We start from the raw sequence: 21,295 nt of genomic DNA, 5'->3' as shown, positions 1-21,295 counted from the left end.
TTGGAAATCTCATTGACGAACATATATATGTTACGGCCAAAGCCCAAAGGCCGCCAGATAGTGAATTGGACAGTCATTTCGCACTCTTGCCAAGAGGATTGGCCAAAATCCGATTACTTAAAAGAACTGGCATACGTCTGACTTTGGCCAAGCATTTTGTGAACTGGCTGGAGATTCCTGGCTTAAATGTGATGTGATTGCACATAAGCTGGGAAATCTCTGGCTATATCGCAGTGCATGCTATGATCACTCAACAATGTGTAGTAGGCAGCACTTCTCTCACTTTCAGTGTTAACTGTCCCATGCACGTGATAGCTGCTGCTACTATTCGGTCGAGTAGCTCCTCAATTGGCATCACGAGGCTGAGTGCACCCCAAAAAATGGCAACAGCGCATAGCGGCCAAGATGGTCACCCATCCAAGTGCCGACCATGCCCGAGAGCGCTTAACTTCGGTGATCTCATGGGAACCGGTGTAACCACTGCGGCAAGGCCATTGCCAAGAAAACACTATGCAATTGCAAATGCCATAAGAGCTTAATTTATTGTTGTAGTAAGTGAATATTGGTTGTATTAGAGAAGATTTATAAAGTGAATAGATTGTATCAAGTTTATACTTTTTGTTAGTGAGATTGATAAAAGAAACAGATTGCATACAGCCTGAAATTATACATAGTCATCCACTCTTTATTTACTTTCCGATTCTGGCCAATCTGTCTAAACACTTTGCAAACTGGCCAGCCAGATCTCAAACACAAGAAAAGATCAGACAGTGGCCAGTCAATTTACAGCAATGTTGGCTGTTTCCTGACTTATACAATTTGAAACTGTTCAAGCAAATCTGCTTTGTGTGTTTCTTCACAGTTTGGTCGATTGGTCCCAGCCCCTTTACGAACTAGCCGGCTGAATCCCGAAATCAGGAAAAGATTGGACACTTGCTGCCCAATTTGAAACAACATTGGCCACATCATGACTTAGTTGACCAGTTCGCCCTTTGGCCAATTTCAGGCTTTGATCATAACATATACATATCAATCAGCTAATTACTACCACAGAAAATTATTTCATAGTAAACAGTGTCTTCATGAACAGCATAATACTGATGCACCATAAACAATAATTAAGGATGTTTGAAATGCTGATAACATGTCTGTTAAGCAGAATTGCGTGTATAATAAGCATTACTTTAATCAAAGTTAAAACACATGTGCAGAAAGCACTAAGTACTGTGGATGTATTCGTACTTAGTACAATGATAAAACCAATTCTTTTTGTAATTTTGTTAGTGGAAAATAAGAGTTCATTATTTTATTCCAAGCCAAGGTCTCCTTAATAGGTCTGAGACTCCACTACTGTTGGTAGAGCATCAGAGGCCAGGAACATCCTATAGCTTTGTTTTTCTATACACAGAACATATCGAACTGTGCTTTCCACACAGTTACACATGTAACAACAATTACGGGGACATATTGCTACATTCTTTTAAGACACCACGTTGAGATGCTGATAAGCACATAAGAAGTTGAAATGACTGCTATATAGGCAAACTTCCATTCCACATCAACCACCACATAACCATTTGAACAATATAGGAGATCAACCTTCTAATTTTTTTTAAAAAAAGTAACAGGAACCAAACGCACAGTACAAACACATTAGGTTTTAGATAAGAATACATGTAACTCATTTTTGTGTTGTAAATCAATCTACAACAGTCATTAACATTTACAGCCCATGTAGTCGTCATCACCACCACCACCATCATCATCATCATCATACTGTGAAAATCATTCCATAGATTGTGTGTACACAGTTTACACACACGCACAATGCTAAGAAATTAGTTACATAACATTTTCCCACACTTTTCACAAACTATGAAGAAATTGAAATACTATGTTCCATTGATGGTTGCTAAGATATTAAGACTATATATTCAGAATTAATAAAGGAAAATGCTGAGGACTTGTTAATTTAGTTGCTTTTTATTACTCTGATATTTGAATACTAGCAGCAATAAGTCTGAAAATATTTTCACACTATAAGCATGAATATAATGTTTACCAGTCTAGTCTGTTCTCAAATAAATACATCCCAACAGAAGCAAATATATTTTATGCTGGAAGTACAATCATTTAAACAGACAGAGACCAAGAGGCTACTTCATTTTGTATTCTCATTACAGGAAAGTTCACAGTACGCTTCAGCTTTGCTCCGTTAGCACCAATCCTTACTCCCTGTTAGAGCTAAATAGATCCTTCCACAGCTACTTACAGATCAAAAGCTTTATCAATTGACCTTATTCATGACACTATATAAGGACTTTACCCTTGCCCTTTGCTGCTCTCTCTCTCTCCCTCTGTGTGTGTGTGGGGGGGGGGGGGGGGGGGAGGGGGGGGGGGTACTTGGAGGGCGGGGTTGCTCAGAAGTCAGTCCAGTAGCAAGAGAATATTTGCTCTGAAAGATATACACTTGGATTAAAATAACACTGTGATTGAGAATTCTGTGAGTCATGGAGTAATACTTTCTTGAGCACCACATGCTTATAGTGTTGCAGGTGCTGTAAGCAGTGCAAAGACTCATCAAGCATTACTGGCTGCACACTGGTAACAATGTCTCCCTCCACTGCAATCTGTCAGTCACAAAGTTTATTTGAATTGTAGTTTAATATCAGTAACAAAGTGCATTTTATACATATGCTCTGACACTGAACAATTCAAATAAATTTTAACAGTGTTAAAGGCTTTTCAACATTTGGTCATATATACAAGTAAGAAGCTGTTCACTACACAAATATTCTTCATTATTTACAATTATATGTGGGTACCACTCCACTATAAAGCACTTTGTAAACTAAACAATCCAAACTGCTTCACCTTCACTTTAACAACAGAAATTTCATTGAGTCAGCAAATTCTCCTGATCACTGTTGCATCTTTTGCAATGCAACTGATTTGAAATTTAACCAGAATTACCCATCCTTGTAGCCTGCTTCCCAGTCACCAATTCATATCCTCTTACTTTCATTAGTTTCATCTCATTAACATCATATTATCATACAAAAAAGAAAATTAAATGTTAGGATCACAAACAGACACAAAGACCAACCAGACTACCAGTTTCTTGCACTGCTAATAGAAGCATAAAAAATAATTACAGCTCTCTAGCTTTCAAAAAATAGGTATTTTCTTTCAGAAACAAAGAGGAGTTCTTTGGGGAGGTTGGGGAGGGGAAGAGGTTTAGTTCATTATCTTCCTCTTCATAACAGTTTCCTTTTGCTTCCTGATAGATAAAGGATTTGTTGTTATGAAAGCCAAGAGTGCTGTGGTCTCCTTTTATGTGTTTTATGGGCAGTACTGGGAGTTGCATCCCTGAAAGGATTGGCCATCCATTCTCTTTCTTTTTCATTTTTAAGTCATATTGTAAGATATATCTCAGATTTCATGAAGTAATATGACTATCACTTTCAAAATAATTTAGGATGCAACAAATGAAGTTTTAGACTTTACGATGGGTTATTGCCACTGACTAAAATCTCTCAAATATAATGTGTAAGCACATTTTTTTCCTAAAATTATCACACATTATATTATTTGGCAGTGCACCGAGATATGATCCACAACTGATATTTCAATTATAAGCATAAAACAAAATCTGTTGCTGGTTGTAAATGCCCTGTATTAACAACTGTGGATTCAGAAAGAACAGCTCAGAGTGGAACAAGTAGTCAGCAACCCATATGTCTGTCATAACAAAATCTAAGAGAAGATTGAGGGAAACTGGGTTGTAGTATCTTTTTTGCTGCATAGTAGAACCCTTAAAAGTAAAGAACTGACTGACTCTATTGCAACACTCATTGAATACCAGTAAGCGGAATTTCAGTAGTTCTCCCATTAACTTAATGTACTTAAAAAACAAAATCTGCTAATCCAGATAGATCATACTCAACAATTTCAAAGCCATTAAAAATTGATGATACTACAACAGTCAGAGAATTTACAAGGAAATACAAAAATAATTTTTTTCGTTTTTATCAAATGGCACATGAAAAAAAAAAATTCTGACTGAAAATACCAAAAAGGTGTTATTACACTAATAAATACACAAGAGTTCACGTAGAAGAGGAAGAAATGTTTCTATGAAAGGAACATATTTAATTTAGGTACAATCCCTACACTGCCACCAATAACAGTCTGACCCAGCACAAATAAAATCCACTGTTTCTTCTGGAAAACAGTTGACGCATTCTTATCAAGTAGTGGCAGGAGGATGATTATGGGAGGAACATGTCAGTACAACATTTGAGTCAACTGACACACAACGGCCTCTGCAACTGAATGCACTGTACTTAGAACAACGCCAAAAGATCCTGTTCCTATTTTTGCGTTCGCAGATAAAGGTGTAACCACTCATTTTCAGCTGGAGTTTACCTCTTCGACTATACGTAAGCCTTCCAGAGCCTGAAACAAATGTACACATCAGTACTGCGTAAAAGTGAAGAGGATGTTATACTGGCTACTGCTGACCAGCTTCTGAACCGTTTCCAAGCAAAGTTTTCCACAGTCACAAAAACTATTTCATAAAATTCATCTCACTCACAAAACAATACAAATGCAACAATATCTTCTGTGATTGTAGCATATTTTTAAAATAAAAAAAGTAAGAAAAACACACTCCGAATTCTAGTAAAGTACTTTCATGTAGATCTGATGGAAATTTTAAAATCACTGTTCTCAAGCTAAAACTAAACTCTGCAATCAGGTTCTGAAGACCATGCACACAATGTCAATAAACCGCTGTGTCATCTTTTGCCATGTGGATGTGGTGTGGAGAGGCAAGGAGTCATCATGCTGCTGTCTCGACTGTTGTCGACTTTGAGACCTTGGAGTCCCTACTTCTCATTCAAGTAGCTCTTCAACTGGGACCAGGAGGATGACTTGTGCCCGTTTCAGACCTGCCACCATGAAAAAGACCCTGGAAGTATGAGGAATTGAACCGACACCTTCCGCACGAAATTCAGATGTGCTGACCACTCAACTACAGAGGCAGATCCACTATTCTCAAACTAAGTTAAATTTACTAACTATAAATCCAATACTATAAGCACAATTTAAAAAATAAAAAAGTAAAAAAGAAAATGGAATTTTTGTTAGAGATACTATGTTTGTAACATAGGATCAATGACCTAATAAATCAGCTTTTCCAAACAGCACACGAAAGACTACAGCTGATATTTTCATCCCTTTGCCTGTAAAAAAAGAAGAAAAGTCAGAAGTTATCATGGAAAACGTGTTGTAATCTCAGTTCACTACCAATGGTTAACAAATATTTCAGTTACATACCTTGAGAAATATATGTCCATCAGGATTACTTCACCAGCCGCTACACGTTCTGCCAGCAGCAACAACTGATTTTCAAATGCAGTCCAATTTCACGAGAAAATGACGCTCCTTCATGATTAAAAAATTGTAACAGTTGTGCCGTAGCTTCACGCCAGCACAATGTGAATATATTTTCTCTATGAAAACATCATGTGGTCGAGCAATATCTATTTATGCTATGGCATTCATTTTGTGTTGGTAATTTCTGTACTGGTGTACACAAATCTTCAATCATTTTTAACTACAGAAAATGTAATCCAGCAGTAATGGTCATACCATTACATGCAAATGAGAAAGCAGTATTCACACACTAATGTCTACAGCTCAAAAACAACCAGTTTATCTTCTTCTTTAGTCATAACACATGCAACAGAAGCTTTCTCTTCAGGAATGACAATTAGACTTCAAAGACAGGAAACTGAAAAATTTCCAATTTGTACACTTCCTATTAGACTCGCAACAAACCCTGCATGTTTAGCTGATCATATGAATATCTGAATCCTACGCTTTACACAAAACGTCAACTTCAAGGAATAGATGAAAGGATATATTGAGTTGCATATTAATTCTACTTTTACATATCTATAAGGATGTATGATCATATTCTCACTCATTTCTTGCGACATGTTTTTGAAATTAAATGCCAAAAGAAAGGGAGCGATACAGAAGGAAAAGCATTATTTGGATCACTGGCTGACATCAAACATCAGCATGATATGAAGTGTACACAGAATTAATCCATATTTCTACTATACATTAAAGTACATAATGTTTCATTAACAATGCAGTTATGAAGGTTTATAAAACTGATACAAAAAGTGAGAAAGTGAAAATAGTTTACATAATTTACTCCTTAAAACAGTTGTTTGGGAACAAATATTACAACTGAAAAATTGGTGGAATGCAGGAAATGGGAATACAAAAAATCCCCAGGAAGATATAAATATTACCATGAACAAAGATCATTCAGTAAGATTGATAACATGCACTTTTAGTTTAATACACAAAAAGAAATGTCATTTAACTTACCTGCAACAGTTTTCTTAAAAGAATTTATTTTTACTTAAACACTGCTAGTAAGATTCTAGCTGCACATTGGCGCATTTAGAAAGATTACTAGTCCAGTTTCTAACAATATGAAATCAATGGAACAAAACTGACACACATTCAGAAATGCAGTCTGTAACAGTGCCAGGACAGAAACTAAATATGCGACTTTTACAAGCTTATTAATAATGGAATGATCTCATCCTCTCTCTCTCTCTCTCTCTCTCTCTCTCTCACACACACACACACACACACACACACACACACACACACAGGGAGGGAGATGTGGAGTGGGGGAGGTGGAAGGGGAAGATGGTGGGGGGAGAGGGAGAGGGAGTGGGAGGAGGGGGAGGGGGGGGGAGAGAGAGAGAGAGAGAGAGAGAGAGAGAGAGAGAGAGAGAGTGCCAACAAACAATTTTTCTTGTACAAATCATTAATTCATGAATGAAGGAAATGGAATACTTCAGAAAATGACTGAGTTTTTCATGATAGTTTTATTTCAGTTGCTTAATAAACAGGTAAACCAGTATTGACTTTCAATAAAATTATAGTTTAGGCTAAATACGGGAAAAAGTATGAAATCTGAGAGTAGTTAAAATGCAGAAAATGAAACTTGGATATTATGCACGGGGAAAATTTTGTAGAATATAAGTATTTATTAATTTTTAGCACATACCAAAATGTTAAAATGCGAAACATTTGTTACTGAACAACTGAGCTACCCAAGCACGGCTCAGTATGGACACATTCCCCAGGCTGTGGCTAGCCATGTCTCCACAACATCATTTCTTCAGGACAGCTAGTCCCTGAAGTTTCAAAGGAGAACTTCTGTGAAGTTTGCAAAGTAGGTACTAATAGAAGTAAAGCTGTGGGGATGGTTTATAAGTCATGCTTGGGTAGCTCAGTTAGTAGAGCACTTGCGTGTTAAAGGCGAAGGTCCTAGGTTCGAGTCCCTGTCTGGCACACAGTTTTAATCTGGCAGGAAGTGTCCATATTAAGTGCCTTTCTGAAGTCAAGGAATAGGTACCAATGTCTACAGGCCTCTAGATATCACAGATGAACATAGAGCACTGAGTTTTATAAAATCTCTGTTTACAGAATCCATGTTGATTTATAATGAAAAGATTTTTGTAATCCAAAAATATCATCATAAATTAGCACAAAACATATTCCTTAATTCTACAACAGACTGGAGTCAACAACATAGACTTGGAATTGTGTGCGTTTGTCCTATGACCCTTCTTCAAAACAAGAATGATCCGCATTTTTTTCCAACTGGTGGGTACCATTTGGTGCTCCTGTACCAACAATAAACTACTGCTAGAAGAGGAGCAAGTACTCTACACAAACAGAGATGTCTCATCCAGTCCACAGGTGCATCCATTGTAGATGCTTTTCTATTACACAATGACTAAGCTCAGAAACTGACATTTCAGTGTTGGTGAAATGATTAAAAGGAGGAACTGTCTTACGACCTTCTGTAGTGAAACAGTTTCAGAAGACTGGACTCAGTATTTCTTTTGATTTGGAGCCAGTACCGTCACTGAGAGACTGAACAGATGATTTCGTTCTGCTTATTGATTTGACAGGAAGCCAAAACTTCTTAGCATTTTCAGTTAGTAAAATCCTACTTTCAAATTCATTGAACATTTCTTGTTCTCTTAATATTTATTTTCTTTCTATTCAGTTTTTGTTTGTCAGCAAGACTTGAGCATCCTTGGTAGTGTTCCAGAATTAGTCTCGCTTATTAAAGGTAAGAATAATCTTATAGTATTAGGAGTGGAAAGTTGGCGGAAGCCAGGGGTGAACAGCAGCAAAATGCTAGTTAGATTTGAATATATATCCCATGGATAGGCTATGTGCCAATGGTGGTGGCATATTTATTGCCATAAAGAACTCTATAGTAGTAAAACTGTGATGAAGCTCTCTTTGATTTCACAGTACTGAACCACAATAGGTCTTCCCAATCTTTAAATTTTCCTGAGGAACATACTGACCTAAGGCGTATTGGGCAATGCTTTATAATTTTATACACTTCTGCTCCACATCTCTGTTCTCAGGGCCAAATATTTGATGTTCACTACTCACATACTCTGCAATTTGCATCCTACCATTATTTTCCTACCTTCTTAACCTTTCTTGTAACACTATAGTATGATTAAAATTACTTCTTCGCTGACGTCTGTCACTTGCCAGTATGGTGTTTCCATATCGGTCGCTGCTCGGTTGTAGGCAATACACAAACAGGATGGGTCATTTCACAAGTGCTGTTACCTATGTGTAATGTGGTGACATGTTGGCAGCAGCGCCATGATGCATGATTGGAATGCGAGATGCTCTGTTGACAGGTGAACTGGGGCAGATGATGCACTTTGTAACCCTGAATTTAAACTTATGTTCTAACGAATCACAACCTCGTGACATGCAATATATCCAAGAAAACAGCAGTGGGACTATCAATCACATTACCTTTGTTCACAGCTATTAAAACAAAATTCTACGGGCAAACTCAAGATAGAAAATTTTCAGTTTTAGCACTAAAAGCAAGCTGTAATTGCTCATTTTCATTGGTTACTTGAAACTATCCTCACACTGGCTATACAAGCTGATGCATTATCAATTGATGAACTGTCTTAGTTGGCACTTCATTACAGGTTACAGGCGAGACAGGCAGATTACAAAAGAAAAAAAGACTGATAGGAAGAAAAATAAGAGCAAATAACAAAGTCAATACAATGATGAAAATGATGAGGGAAAGGATTACAAATAAAAAGTAACATCTGGACGAATTATCCGAATAAAAATAATAACCAGTCATTTTGATAAATATTTAAAAATAAAAAAAACTTAAAGCGGTTGGTTGAGATTTAAACCCATGATCTTCTAGGCATTTGGTATGTAACTTAAACCACTATGCTACACCACCACTCTGCAGTGCAGCGTTATGTTTATGATTCTAAAGACCAGTAGCAACTGTGATTTGCTACCTTCATGTAGTTCGGCCACAAGTAATGTCGTACATACCTTATCTAATGTAGACCAACTTCTGTGATTATGATAATTGTTCATATAACATCAAATTGCATCTTGTACAAAAGGATTCAGTAGTGTTCCGTTACTGCATATTTCATTACCATCATTTTGTGTGTATTGCTTTTGGTGTGGTTATCATGTCTGATGAAATGCGAAATAGAAGGGGCATACCCACTATTCGGAATCCTAACACATCAAGAAAGAAAGCTGCACAAGGAACTGACCATTCATTGCGACAATGCGGCAATTATGAACAGTGCAGGCATAACATTGAGTGCCCTCATTGGAGGAAACCAGCTCCAATGTGTGAAGTGTCAACCAGCAAGTAAGTTTATCAGACTATAGCACTCATTGATGCTACCACAGGCTTATGACCACTGATAGCCACATTTATGTTTACTGATTAGAAAGGTTCAGGTCTGTTTGTCGATGTGACATCTAAGACTGTGTCCTCTCTAAAAATCTGCCCAAAGTAAGTTTTGGGCAAGACATTCAGAACAATCTCACACAAATCTCTCTCCGACATTAGTTTTGATCACGACTTTTCAATTCTACAGCTGGCAACTTATGTCTCACACTGTTACAATAACATGATCAGGAATTTTTCCCCCAATATCCTGCAATTTCTCTCAGAAGCATTCTGTCACTACAGCTCCTGATGCAGGTAGTCGATATCAAGATCCAATGTTTGACCCACGTTTGATGCCAGCACTTCAGTCTGGAACCGCGCGACCGCTATGGTCGCAGGTTCGAATCCTGCCTCGGGCATGGATGTGTGTGATGTCCTTAGGTTAGTTAGGTTTAAGTAGTTCTAAGTTCTAGGGGACTGATGACCTCAGATGTAAAGTCCCATAGTGCTCAGAGCCATTTGAACCACGTTTGATGCTTATGTTTACCTAGACTAATTCACATTCATAATCTGTAGTGACAGCAGTAGAAACTATAGAGTTCTTTATGGCAAAAAATATGCCACCACCAATGGCATGTAGCCTATCCTTGTGATATACGTTCCATTCTAACTTTAGTTTTTTTGCTGCTGTTCACTTCTCGTTCCAACCAACTTTTCATTAGTAATATTATGTGATTATTCTTATCTTTAATAGGCAAGACTAATTCTGGAACATTACGAAGGATGCTCTAGCAGTTTACTAACAAAACATTATCATATGGCTGACATGTCTTTGATTTCAGCAGGCATTTCATCATAGCACTTAAAAGAAGACCAGGTGCACACCACAGGAGGCACTCCGCTACCTGAGTAGCAGCCTCCTTTATGTAGTGCGCATCTGATCTACTGAGGCAGACCCTAAAATTGTCCACTCGATAGTATAGGTTGAGTTGGGTTGGGTTGATTGGGGAGGAGACCAGACAGTGAGATCATCAGTGTCATCGGATTAGGGAAGGATGGGGAACCATCCCAGCATTTGCCTGGAGCGATTTTAGGGAAATCACGGAAAACCTAAATCAGGATAGCAGGAAACGGGATTGAACCGTAGTCCTCCCAAATGTGAGTCCAGTGTGCTCGGCTTGCACCTTGCATGGTTTGCTAGCTGCCTTCGCCAATTCAGTTATCTGAGTAAGGGAACCTAGGATAGCCTCAGAACTTAAGCGGCAAGTGTCATTTGTGGTGATGTGAGCTACAATTTGTATTCTGCTGCACCTGTTAGCAGATCCTACTCCACATCTAAGACAAGATCTTTCAGCAAACATACGAAGTGCACACTTGCATTTTTCTCTATCTGTCTGCTATTTCCCTGAAGGGCTCCATTAACTGCCTAACACCTGAGCTTCAATCAACACATCCCCAACCTATGTAATTGCACAGAGTTAAAAGTGAAGGGAAAAGATCCAGAAAGAGCTTGGAGGAGGGGGGGGGGGTTTGGTCCAATTACACGAGTTCAGCCATCTACAGAAAGCAGAAAGTAGCTCTTCCTAACATCATTAACTACCCTTAGCTATGTCTTATCTGTTGTACAAAGCGGTAACTGAACAGTATTATAGTTTTCTACAGTAACACTAACTACCTGACATTTAAGCTTAACTTCAACCTGACTGAGTCATTGAGATGGCAGGCAGTCCAATGCATGCAATGCATTCCAGCCCAGTATCACATTTTCAACATACTCAAACAAAATATCCAGTTTTGAAGCTGCAGCTGATTATTACCTATTTCTTGCTACTAGTATCTCGGAGGTGGCTGTCATTTTATTTTTTCAGCCACATAAACATCATCATATATAAGTAAACACATTTCCATGATGTACAGGGTGTGTCCGGAAAGTAACGTGTCATATTTTTTGTGATGTGACTATTTGTCACAGAGCAGACAGAGTGGTTGACAGGGCCTCAGCTTCTCAGAGGTAGGTTACTCAATTGCATCCGTACTCTTGGAGTGTTAGGACAGCTTCTTCTTTGAATCTCTATGTAGCAGTTGCGTCAAACTTATAATGGAGAGAACTTTAGGGCAATGATAGGTGATTAAGTTTTGCGTGAAGCTCAACGAGATGCTACTGGAAACTCTTAGAATGCTTAATGAAGCCTTCAGAGATAGCTGACTGTCCAGATCACAACTGAACACATGGCATTTAGTGAAGGTCAGGAGGAGGTCGCTCAAGAGACCTATGCAGGACACCCCTCAGTATCATGAATGGGTGACCATGGGACTTTTGTGTGTCCCTAACTGAATTCAGACTGGCAAACGAGTGTTTGCTTGATGTCGGAATTAATGGACTTGCCAAAGACAATTGTTCACAAGATTGTATTGGAGGACTTGGCCTTGTGGAAGATCTCCATAAAATGTGTGTTCAGTATTTTGATTGACTCGCAAAAGCAACACTGAGTGGAAGCTTGTGAAGAATTCAAGCAAGTCTGTGAAGATGATCCAAATTTACTGAACAACATTATCATTGGGCATGAGTAATCTATCTTTCAGTACAGTCCAGAGTCAAAAAGGCAGAGTGTAGAATGGCACACAATGTCATCGTCGCACCACAAGGAGGCTCGCATGAGCAAGTCCAGGATGAAGTCCATGCTCATTGTTTTATTGAGACAAAGGGGATAGAGTACACCTTGAGTTTATAGCTCTTGGCCAGACTGCCAACACTCAATTTTACAAGGAAGTGCTCCACAGACTGAATCACAAGGTCAGTCACTCTCCAAAAGGAGTTCCACGCTTCGTGGGAACTGCACCAAGACAACGCATCAGCTCACACTGCCTTTGTTGTCATGGCTTACATGACCTGGATCAGTGTCACAACGGTGTCGCAGGCATCCTACATGCAAGCTACTTTGACAGCTTCCCTGAAGAGCATCCCGATTGAGGAGTTACAGAAAGCTTATGAGACATGGAAATCACACTGGCAAATGTGTAATGATGCAGAAGGGCCATACTTTGCGGAAGAACTTTCTATTAAGCATCACTTCGGTGCATTTTGTTTACAACTTTATTCCCAGTTCTTCCCTTTTTGCCATTCTTCATTATCTTGGCTACTAAATGAACTAATCCAATTTCTAATCACATTTTCTGGCAATGTTCTCTTTTGTTTTCTGTTTCTTGTACAATTTTTTAAATTCAAATCTTACCATTTTTTTTCCTGTCCGTATTTCTTCTTTCAATTTCTGAAGAACTTACCTTCAGCAGTAACAATATGAGATAAAGCCTTCTTTTAAAAAATAAAAAAAAAAAAAAAAAAAAAACACCACACACAGAAGCATTATTCTACTGAACATACTAATTCAAATTCATGATGAAAAAATTCTTTTAAGCTTTGTTCTAAATTGTCAAAATACCTGCACTGTTAACAAGTACTGCTGTATTGTTTAAAATACGACTGTGTGAATCAACTGTTTGCAAAAACTATACACTTATTCAACAATATACCATCAGGTAGATGAGATGAAAATAATCAGGTAAGCATTTAATTTGGTACCAACAGATACACAAGAGCATGCAATGCTATTAACGATATTCATTCTGCTTTTACATGCATTCTACACCTGAACCTGATACACCAAATGGGGATAGCCAACAAATATTCTTGAAACGTTCATCTAATGTTTTATACCTACCTATAACTAGATTTGTTATAATAGGGATTATTTACTACAGAATGTTAAAGGAAACAATGCTTCTTTCACAAAGCTATTGCTGAGTTAGTCAATACCATTATTAAATTAACTACATGCAATAAATAAAACTAAAAAGATATCTGGAAGAAGATGCATAAATGTGAGATTTTGAGCACTTTGTAAGAAACAGAATTATGTTATGTGTGAAATTGATATACAGAGGCAAGTTATCAAAACGCCAAGTTAACACAAGGCTTTCAGCCTCCGGGATGGGGAAGTAAAAATAGGCTGACCAGAGTCTTATGATAGAAAGCTTCAATTAACCACAGTATAGACACCTGGAAACATGTTCATTTTGCTACAGATATAAAATTCCAAATAAGTACAAGCAGACATGAATAAAATTAAATACAACAACTGTGGTAAGTAAATATGAATATGTGGCAGAACTGACTGACTGCATTTGACTTATTCCACTACTTCAAAAGTACACTTTACATCAGTAGTTCCAGAAGCAAGAAGCACCAGTTCCACAAGCTCAATATCCAATATCTAAGTTGGTATTCTTGAGACTCCCACAATTTTCACATTTTGCAGTACAGCATCTTAAATCTTTACACACTGCTCTGCAAAACTTAAGGATGATACAGATACAGTAAAAAAATTTATTAACTACACTGTGGGAATGAATGAAAGTGGAGGATCATGTTTCCATAAGTCTCCCAGTTGTGTAAAGAAAAGTTTGACTCCCATGGTGTGAGAACTAAAGCACTAAATGGGGCTGGTCTTGAAGGAATGGGAAAAAGACAGTGTGCCTCAATCAGTAAGCAGATATGATACACTGTGGTGGTAGTCTTCATTACTAAGGGCCCAGATACAACGTTTGGATAGCTTCAAACAAAGTAAACTCCAGGTTGGAATATCTAAAATAATAGGAGATGGATAGATTGCTATTCACCATAAAGATGACCTGTTGAGTTGTAGACAGGCACTACGAAAAGACTATTACACATACACTGAACAGCCAGAACATTATGACCACCAACCTACTACCAATACAAATCTGTCCAGACGATAATAGTGTCACCTGGTGAGGAACGACTGCTAGTCAGACACATGCACGGTGGATGTACTATCAGTGAGTGTGCAGTCCGTGTTTAAAATGGGGAAGGGGAGAAATCTATCTGTGTTTGACCAGGGGCAGATTATGATGGGTCAGAGGCTTGGCAAGAGCATTTCAGAAACTGCATGACTTGAGAAACCAAGGTGAAACCACATCCAGATGTTGTGGGGTTGGGCAGCCAGCCCTCATTACATATGTCGAACATTGTAGGCTGGACAGGCTTGTAAAACAGGGCAGGCAGCGAACTATGAAGGGTCTAGCATCAGAGTACAATATGCCTGAACACAGGGCACCAAACACTCCTAAAGATGGGCCTCCACAGTCGATGACACATGCATGTGCCAATGTTAACAGTACGACATCGGCAACTAGACCTGAAATGGGCAGTGGAAGAGCATTGCATGATCTCACGAATACCCATACCTCCTTCATCATACATGGATGGAAGAACAAAAATCCATCATCTTCCAGGGCAACAGCTCCTTGAGTCCTGTACTGTGGTACAGAGACGAGCTGGTGACGGTTCCATTTGCTCTGGGGAACATTCATAACGTCATCCACGAGTCCAGTGTGGCTTGTGCATGACACTATGACGACCGATGAGTATCACATACTAGTTGCAGACAACGTACACATCTTCATAACAACCATGTTTCCTGACGACAGTGACATTTTTCAACAGATAATATGCCGTATCACAAGACCAAAAGTGGCAAGGATGGTTTGAGGAACAGAGTGGTGAGTTCCAATTGATTTTCTGGCTCCCAACTCACCACATATGAACCTGATCGAATACATATGGGATGTGACTGAATGTGGCATCAGAGCTCATAACCCCCTCTCCGGGATTTACAGGAATCAGGTGATTTGCATGTGCAGATGTGGTGCCAATTTCCTCGAGCGACCTAAGAAGGCCTCTTTGCTTCCACGTCACACCATGTTGCTGCTGTTATCCATGCCAAAGGTGCACATACCAGCTATTAGGTAGGTGGACATAATTTACTGGCCAATCAGTGGGTAGCTTTCAGCCAGAGCCTCCTCCAGCAAAGAAAAACACACACACATTTACACAATCAAGCACATCCATGCACATATGACAGTTCCCACTGGCAGCTCCGATTGGAATGCGACTGTTATGTGAACAGCAATTTGGAGTGGAGCAGGAAAGGGGGAGGAGGGATAGCAAGGTATGAGAGGGGGGATAAAAGATCACTATCTAGGGGAGGCATGCAAGGTATAGGAACTGCTACACACAATACTGGGAGGTGGAGTGTGGATGAAAAAAATGTGAACAGAAAAGTAGAGGAATGGAGAAGGAGAAAGGATGAGTGGGTACATTGACAAAAGTTGGCACACAAAGATGGTGAGAGAATGTGAAAAGTGAGGAGCTGACAGGATGAGGGGGCGGAAGCTGTTTGGTGGAGAGTGAGAGCACAGTATGTTACTGTAGATTGAGGCTGGGAAAGTTTCAGGAGTGGAGGTTGTGTTGTTAGAAAAATGCCTATCTGCACAGTTCAGTAAAGCTGGTGGTGGAGGGAAGGGTTCAGATGGCCTGTTTTGTGAAGCAGCCATTGATATCCTGCATATTATGTTCAGCTTCAGGTTGTGCCAGAGTGGTCTACTCTGTTCTTGGCCACAGTTTGGTGGTGGCTGTTTATCCTAGTGGACAACTGTTTGGTAGTCATACCAATACAAAAAGCTGTGCTACAGTTACAGTGCAGCTGGTATACAACATAGCCGTTTTTACAGGTGGCCTGGCCTTCGATGGACAAGGAGATTTGGGAGTGGCATAGGGATGCACTAGCATGATGTGGAGGTTGGATGGGCGATGGAACACCACTTTAGGAGGGGTGTCTTGGGTAGGACATCCCTTATTTCAGGGCATGATATAACATAATCAAAGCCCTGATGAAGTATATAGTTCCATTTTCCAATCCGGGGTGGTAATAGGTGCTGAAGGCAGCACTCTTTTGTAGCTGGCTCTTTAAGGTTGGGGGAGGATTGGGTGCGTGTAGAAATGGCACTGGAAATCTGTTTGCAGATTAGGTCTGGGGGATAGTGCCTGTCTGTGAAGGCATTGGTACGAGCTTCAGCAAACTGGTTCTCACCAAGGCCTCCACAGACATGCAGTATCATATGGACCTAGTCCACAAACAGATTTCCCATATCATTTCCCCCATGCACACATCGTCCTCCCACCATCCCCAAGGGCCAGCTACAATAGAGAGCCCCTTTCATCACCCAATACCATGAGATGACTGGAACAACTGAACCACATACTTCATCAGCACTTTGATTATCTATCATCATGCCCTGAAATGAGGGCCATCCTACCCAAGCTCCTTCCCACTCCTCCTAAAGTGGTGTTCAGTTGCCCATCCAACTTCCACAACATCCTAGTCCATCCCTATACCACTCTCAATCCCAACTGCTTGCCACAGGGATCATATTCCTATGGAAGAATCAGGTGCGAGACCTGCCCAATACTTCCTATTACATTCCTGTCACAGGCTCATCTTACACCATCAAAGGCCAAGCCACCTGTAAAAGCAGCCACGTTGTATACCAGCTCTGCTGCAACCACTGCACAGCATTTTTGTATTGGTATGACTACCAACCAGCAGTCTACCAGAAAGAATGGCCACGGCCAAACTGTGGCCAAGAGCAAGTAGATTACCTTGTAGCACAACATGTAGCTGAACAAAATGCTTTCTTCACAACACGGGCCATCTGGATCATTCCCTCCATCATCACCTTTTCTGAACAGTGCATATGGGAGTTACCCTTACAACACATTCTCCACTCCTGAAACTGTCCTGGTCTTAACCTATAGTAATCTATTGTCCCCATAATCACCATCCAACAGTTTCTGTCCCCTCGTCCTATCACCACCTTCCTTTTCACATTTTCTCACCCTCTTTGGGCGCCACCCTCTGTCAATGTATGCACCTGTTCTTTCGCCTTCTCAACACCTCTCCCTTTTCTGCTTCTCTCCTTTTCTGCTCCCCATTCCCTGCCCCTCCCCACACAAACATGCCACCTCCCAATGCTGCGCATCACTGCCTCTAGTCCCCACATGTACCGCTGGACAGTGCTCTTTTCTCCCTCCACCCATACCCTGCTCTCTGTCTCCCTTCCTTGCCCCACTCCATGACAGTTGGACCTGCTGGTGGTAGTGGTCTTGTGTATGTGAAGTGTGCTTGCTTGTAACAGACGTTTTGTTGTGCCTGTCTGCAACTCAATGGGTCATCTTTATGGTGAGTAGCAATCTATCGTTCTCCTAATATTTTGGAGGACTTCACATGGAGAAGAATCATCGAGAAAATGGAGGAAGTTTGAATTATGACGAGTGTAGCCCAGGAGTTTGGAACTGCTCACATCATTCTTTCAGGTGCAGGGGAGCATTCTGAACCATAGGCACTGCTGCCCAAAGGACAGGGAGTGGTCAGTCACAGCTAACTACAGAAGCAGATGCATCAGGCAAGAAGGGATTCATGTCAAACAGTGGGTACAATTGACACCACAATGAAATATTCATTCTGCTGCATAGTATGTGCTAATATGAAACTTGCTGGCAGATTAAAACTGTGTACTGGACTGAGATTTGAGTTCAGGACCTTTGCTGTTTGCAGGCAAGTGCTCTACCAACTGAACTATCCAAGCATAACTTACAAGCCATCCTCACGGCTTTACTGCTGCCAGTACTTCATTTCCTACCTTCTTCAGTGAAGTTTGGAAGTTAGGAGATGAGGTATCGGTGGAAGTAAAGCTGTGACAATGGATCATGAGTTGTGCTTGGGTACCTCAGTAGGTAGAGCATGTACCCACGAAATGCAAGGATCCTGAGTTAGAGTCTTGATCTGGCAGATAGTTTACATCTGCCAGGAAGCTGCATTTGTAATGAAATTTAACAGGACTTCAAGACACTCAATCTCATGCTGCAAAATAGTCCAGTGACTCAACTCCATGGAAGTGGTTTCCTTGCCTGACTATCAGTACACTATGTTCCATTTACACCCGTACATTGGGGGCACTATTTGTGATGATGCCAAGGACAGAGGGAATGGACCAATGAGGAATGGGTCACATGATCTTCTCAGATGAGAGCAGACTCAGTCTGAATAGTGATTCAGGATGTACCCTCATATGGTGTGAGGTGAAAACACGTAATGCATCCAGGAACATCGGCAAACCTGACCATTTTGGTGGTCCGCATGTTATCATGTGGGGAGGCATAATGTAGCATGGGTGTACTAACCTCAAAATCTTTGAACATGGTACACTTCCTGGTGAATGTTATTGTGGCACTGTACTCCCCTCCATGTGTGTCAAGGATGCATTCAGCCTTTATTTTATTTTTAAGGCTGACAATGTGCAACCGCATCAGATGGCACAGGCGGACGAGCTCTTCGAACATTAGGATTTTCAGTGAATGAACTGGCCTATCTGTTCCCCTGGCTTAAAGCACATCAAACACATTTGGGATGCTTTGGGGAAACATATCAGCATATCCATGTGCACCAAGCACCGTTTGGCAGTCATCAACTATGCTGGTGAAGGAATGAAACACACTATCACGAGATCTCCATACTAACCTTGTGGCCAGCACGGAAGCATGCTACAGAGCATGCGTTGCAGCCCATAGTGATAACACACTCTATTAAGATCCATGTACCACCTTTTGTAACGTCCAGGGGACCATCATAAATCAGAGAGACTTTAGTGCAATTATTATCTTTAAATAAACATGTCATTCCTGTTTGTTTTGTTGTGTATTTCTTTCAATTACCTTCTGTAATATAGCATAGTGGTTCCTCCTATGTTTGGTCTCAGTTTCATCAATCTGTGTTGCTTGGCAGTGACACATCATGCAAAAGTTATCTCCACCATTAAGTTTTGCACACCAGAGTATATGAAAGACTACCGCTATGGTTATCAGGCTCCAATACGTTTTCCGGAGGCACTACTAACTGCAGTAATTGTGGTAATACATATTCCACAGACGCTACTCAATGTAGCCATTGACTCATATATTGAGAATATACAGAAGAGCTGGTAACGGTCTGAATGTATTTTAACATGTTTTTCAACTATCACTACATAAATACTTCAAAATTATTTGCTGACTGTGAATTCTTTGACATCATTTATATTATGTATGACTATACTACCCATTAATGATATTTGAATCCTGATTTGTTAGCTGTCACCTTAACCACTTCAGCTATCCATGCGAGTTCCCCTGATTGACCAAAACTTTCATGTGTCGCTCTGTCTACATCCTTATATTATGTTTCACTTCAGCTATCTGTACGAGTTCCCATGATTGACCCAAACTTTCATATGGCACTCTGTCTACATCCTTGTATCATGTTTCACTATTTTCATAACCCAATGTTCACAACACTACTTGGATTCCGGCAGCAGGAAGAATGAGGCTGTATGCCCACATAGCTTGTAACGTTTACTTGCATATCTGAATGAGCAGACACTGTTCATGATCCACAGCTGTATAAAATATTTAAAAATGTATTCAAGTCCCAGTCTGGCAAAAAATTTGCAAATGAGTAGTATGTCTATTCCTAATACAGCTTATATCAAAGAATTCACAGTTAGCAAATAAATTTCAAGGTAGCTGTAGATTGTCAACAATGTCACTTCATTCAGACATGTAAGTAAACAAACATTTACTGCTCTGTGTCTTTTTGATGCAATTCATTCGATTATAGTTCCACAACTTTGTATCAAATGATGTAACACACACCATAACTAGCAAAGCAGATTCGTTTAGGTGTGCAAGGAGGAATTTCCTCTCTCTGCAAATTGACCAGTATGTTGGCTGGTTGGTTTGGGGAAGACCAGACAGCGTGGTCATCGGTCTCATCGGATTAGGGAAGGATGGGGAAGGAAGTCGGCGTGCCCTTTCAGAGGAACCATCCCGGCAATTGCCTGGAGTGATTTAGGGAAATCACGGAAAACCTAAATCAGGATGGCCGGATGCGGGATTGAACCGTCGTCCTTCCGAATGCGAGTCCAGTGTCTAACCACTGCGCCACCCCGCTCGGTGACCAATATGTATCTTCATTTTGTAATAAGACAATAAATCTCCAAAAGAACATGTACAACACAATTATGATGGAACTGCTTATTTTGTTCCAAAATTCCCAAAAGGCTCAGGGAATTCTGTTAGGCACTGGCTGAACCAATGTCAGTTGATTACCATAGCTTCGTAAATGTTGCTCAAATTAAAAGTAAAAATACAACCACATGTTTAGGTATTTAGTAGTGATTATGGATGGTGCACATAAGGAGTGAGCTACCTTTTACTATGACAGTTCCACATTAGTAAACAGTATTATGTCACTATTATCTATGTGCACCCAAACGTGTTAGCATCAACTATCATTGCATTCAGTACTCAGGTTTCTGGTGATCACCTGAATGTAAACAATCATTGCATTCAGTACATTCTTAATTAAAAGTTCTAGTTAGCTGGTGGTCTGTGTTCATTAACTGCATAAATTATGTGACTGCATGGAGTAAGTAAGCAATGTGATAAGGTCAAGTTAAAGAAAACCTGGTCACAGTTTGTGAACTTCTTTGTTTTGTTTAATTTTTTTAGTATCCTTGATTGTTGCCTATTTG

At 39.9% G+C, this 21,295-nt stretch overlaps 1 protein-coding gene and 1 pseudogene across 10 annotated transcripts in view; both read right to left on the bottom strand.

Moving 5' to 3' along the window:
- The window catches only part of LOC126478532 (broad-complex core protein isoforms 1/2/3/4/5-like), a 352,226-nt gene that overhangs the window by 188,974 nt on the left and 141,957 nt on the right, over window positions 1-21,295 (bottom strand). The window contains exon 6 of one of the 10 annotated variants that reach the window (XM_050103713.1): window positions 4,122-4,458. The exons of the other annotated variants lie outside the window; for them this stretch is intronic. Coding sequence (XP_049959670.1) covers window positions 4,250-4,458 — 209 coding nt within the window. The 3' untranslated portion in view covers window positions 4,122-4,249. Of the gene's footprint in view, window positions 1-4,121; window positions 4,459-21,295 lie in introns of those variants that run through there. 10 annotated transcript variants of the gene reach the window in all.
- LOC126426281 (5S ribosomal RNA) lies at window positions 382-499 on the bottom strand (annotated as a pseudogene).

Source organism: Schistocerca serialis, chromosome 1, assembly GCF_023864345.2.
Source record: "Schistocerca serialis cubense isolate TAMUIC-IGC-003099 chromosome 1, iqSchSeri2.2, whole genome shotgun sequence".
In the NCBI taxonomy this organism is placed as follows: domain Eukaryota; kingdom Metazoa; phylum Arthropoda; class Insecta; order Orthoptera; family Acrididae; genus Schistocerca; species Schistocerca serialis.
The sequence above is the reverse complement of the archived record's forward strand: the minus strand, read 5'-3'. Positions and strand labels throughout refer to the sequence as shown.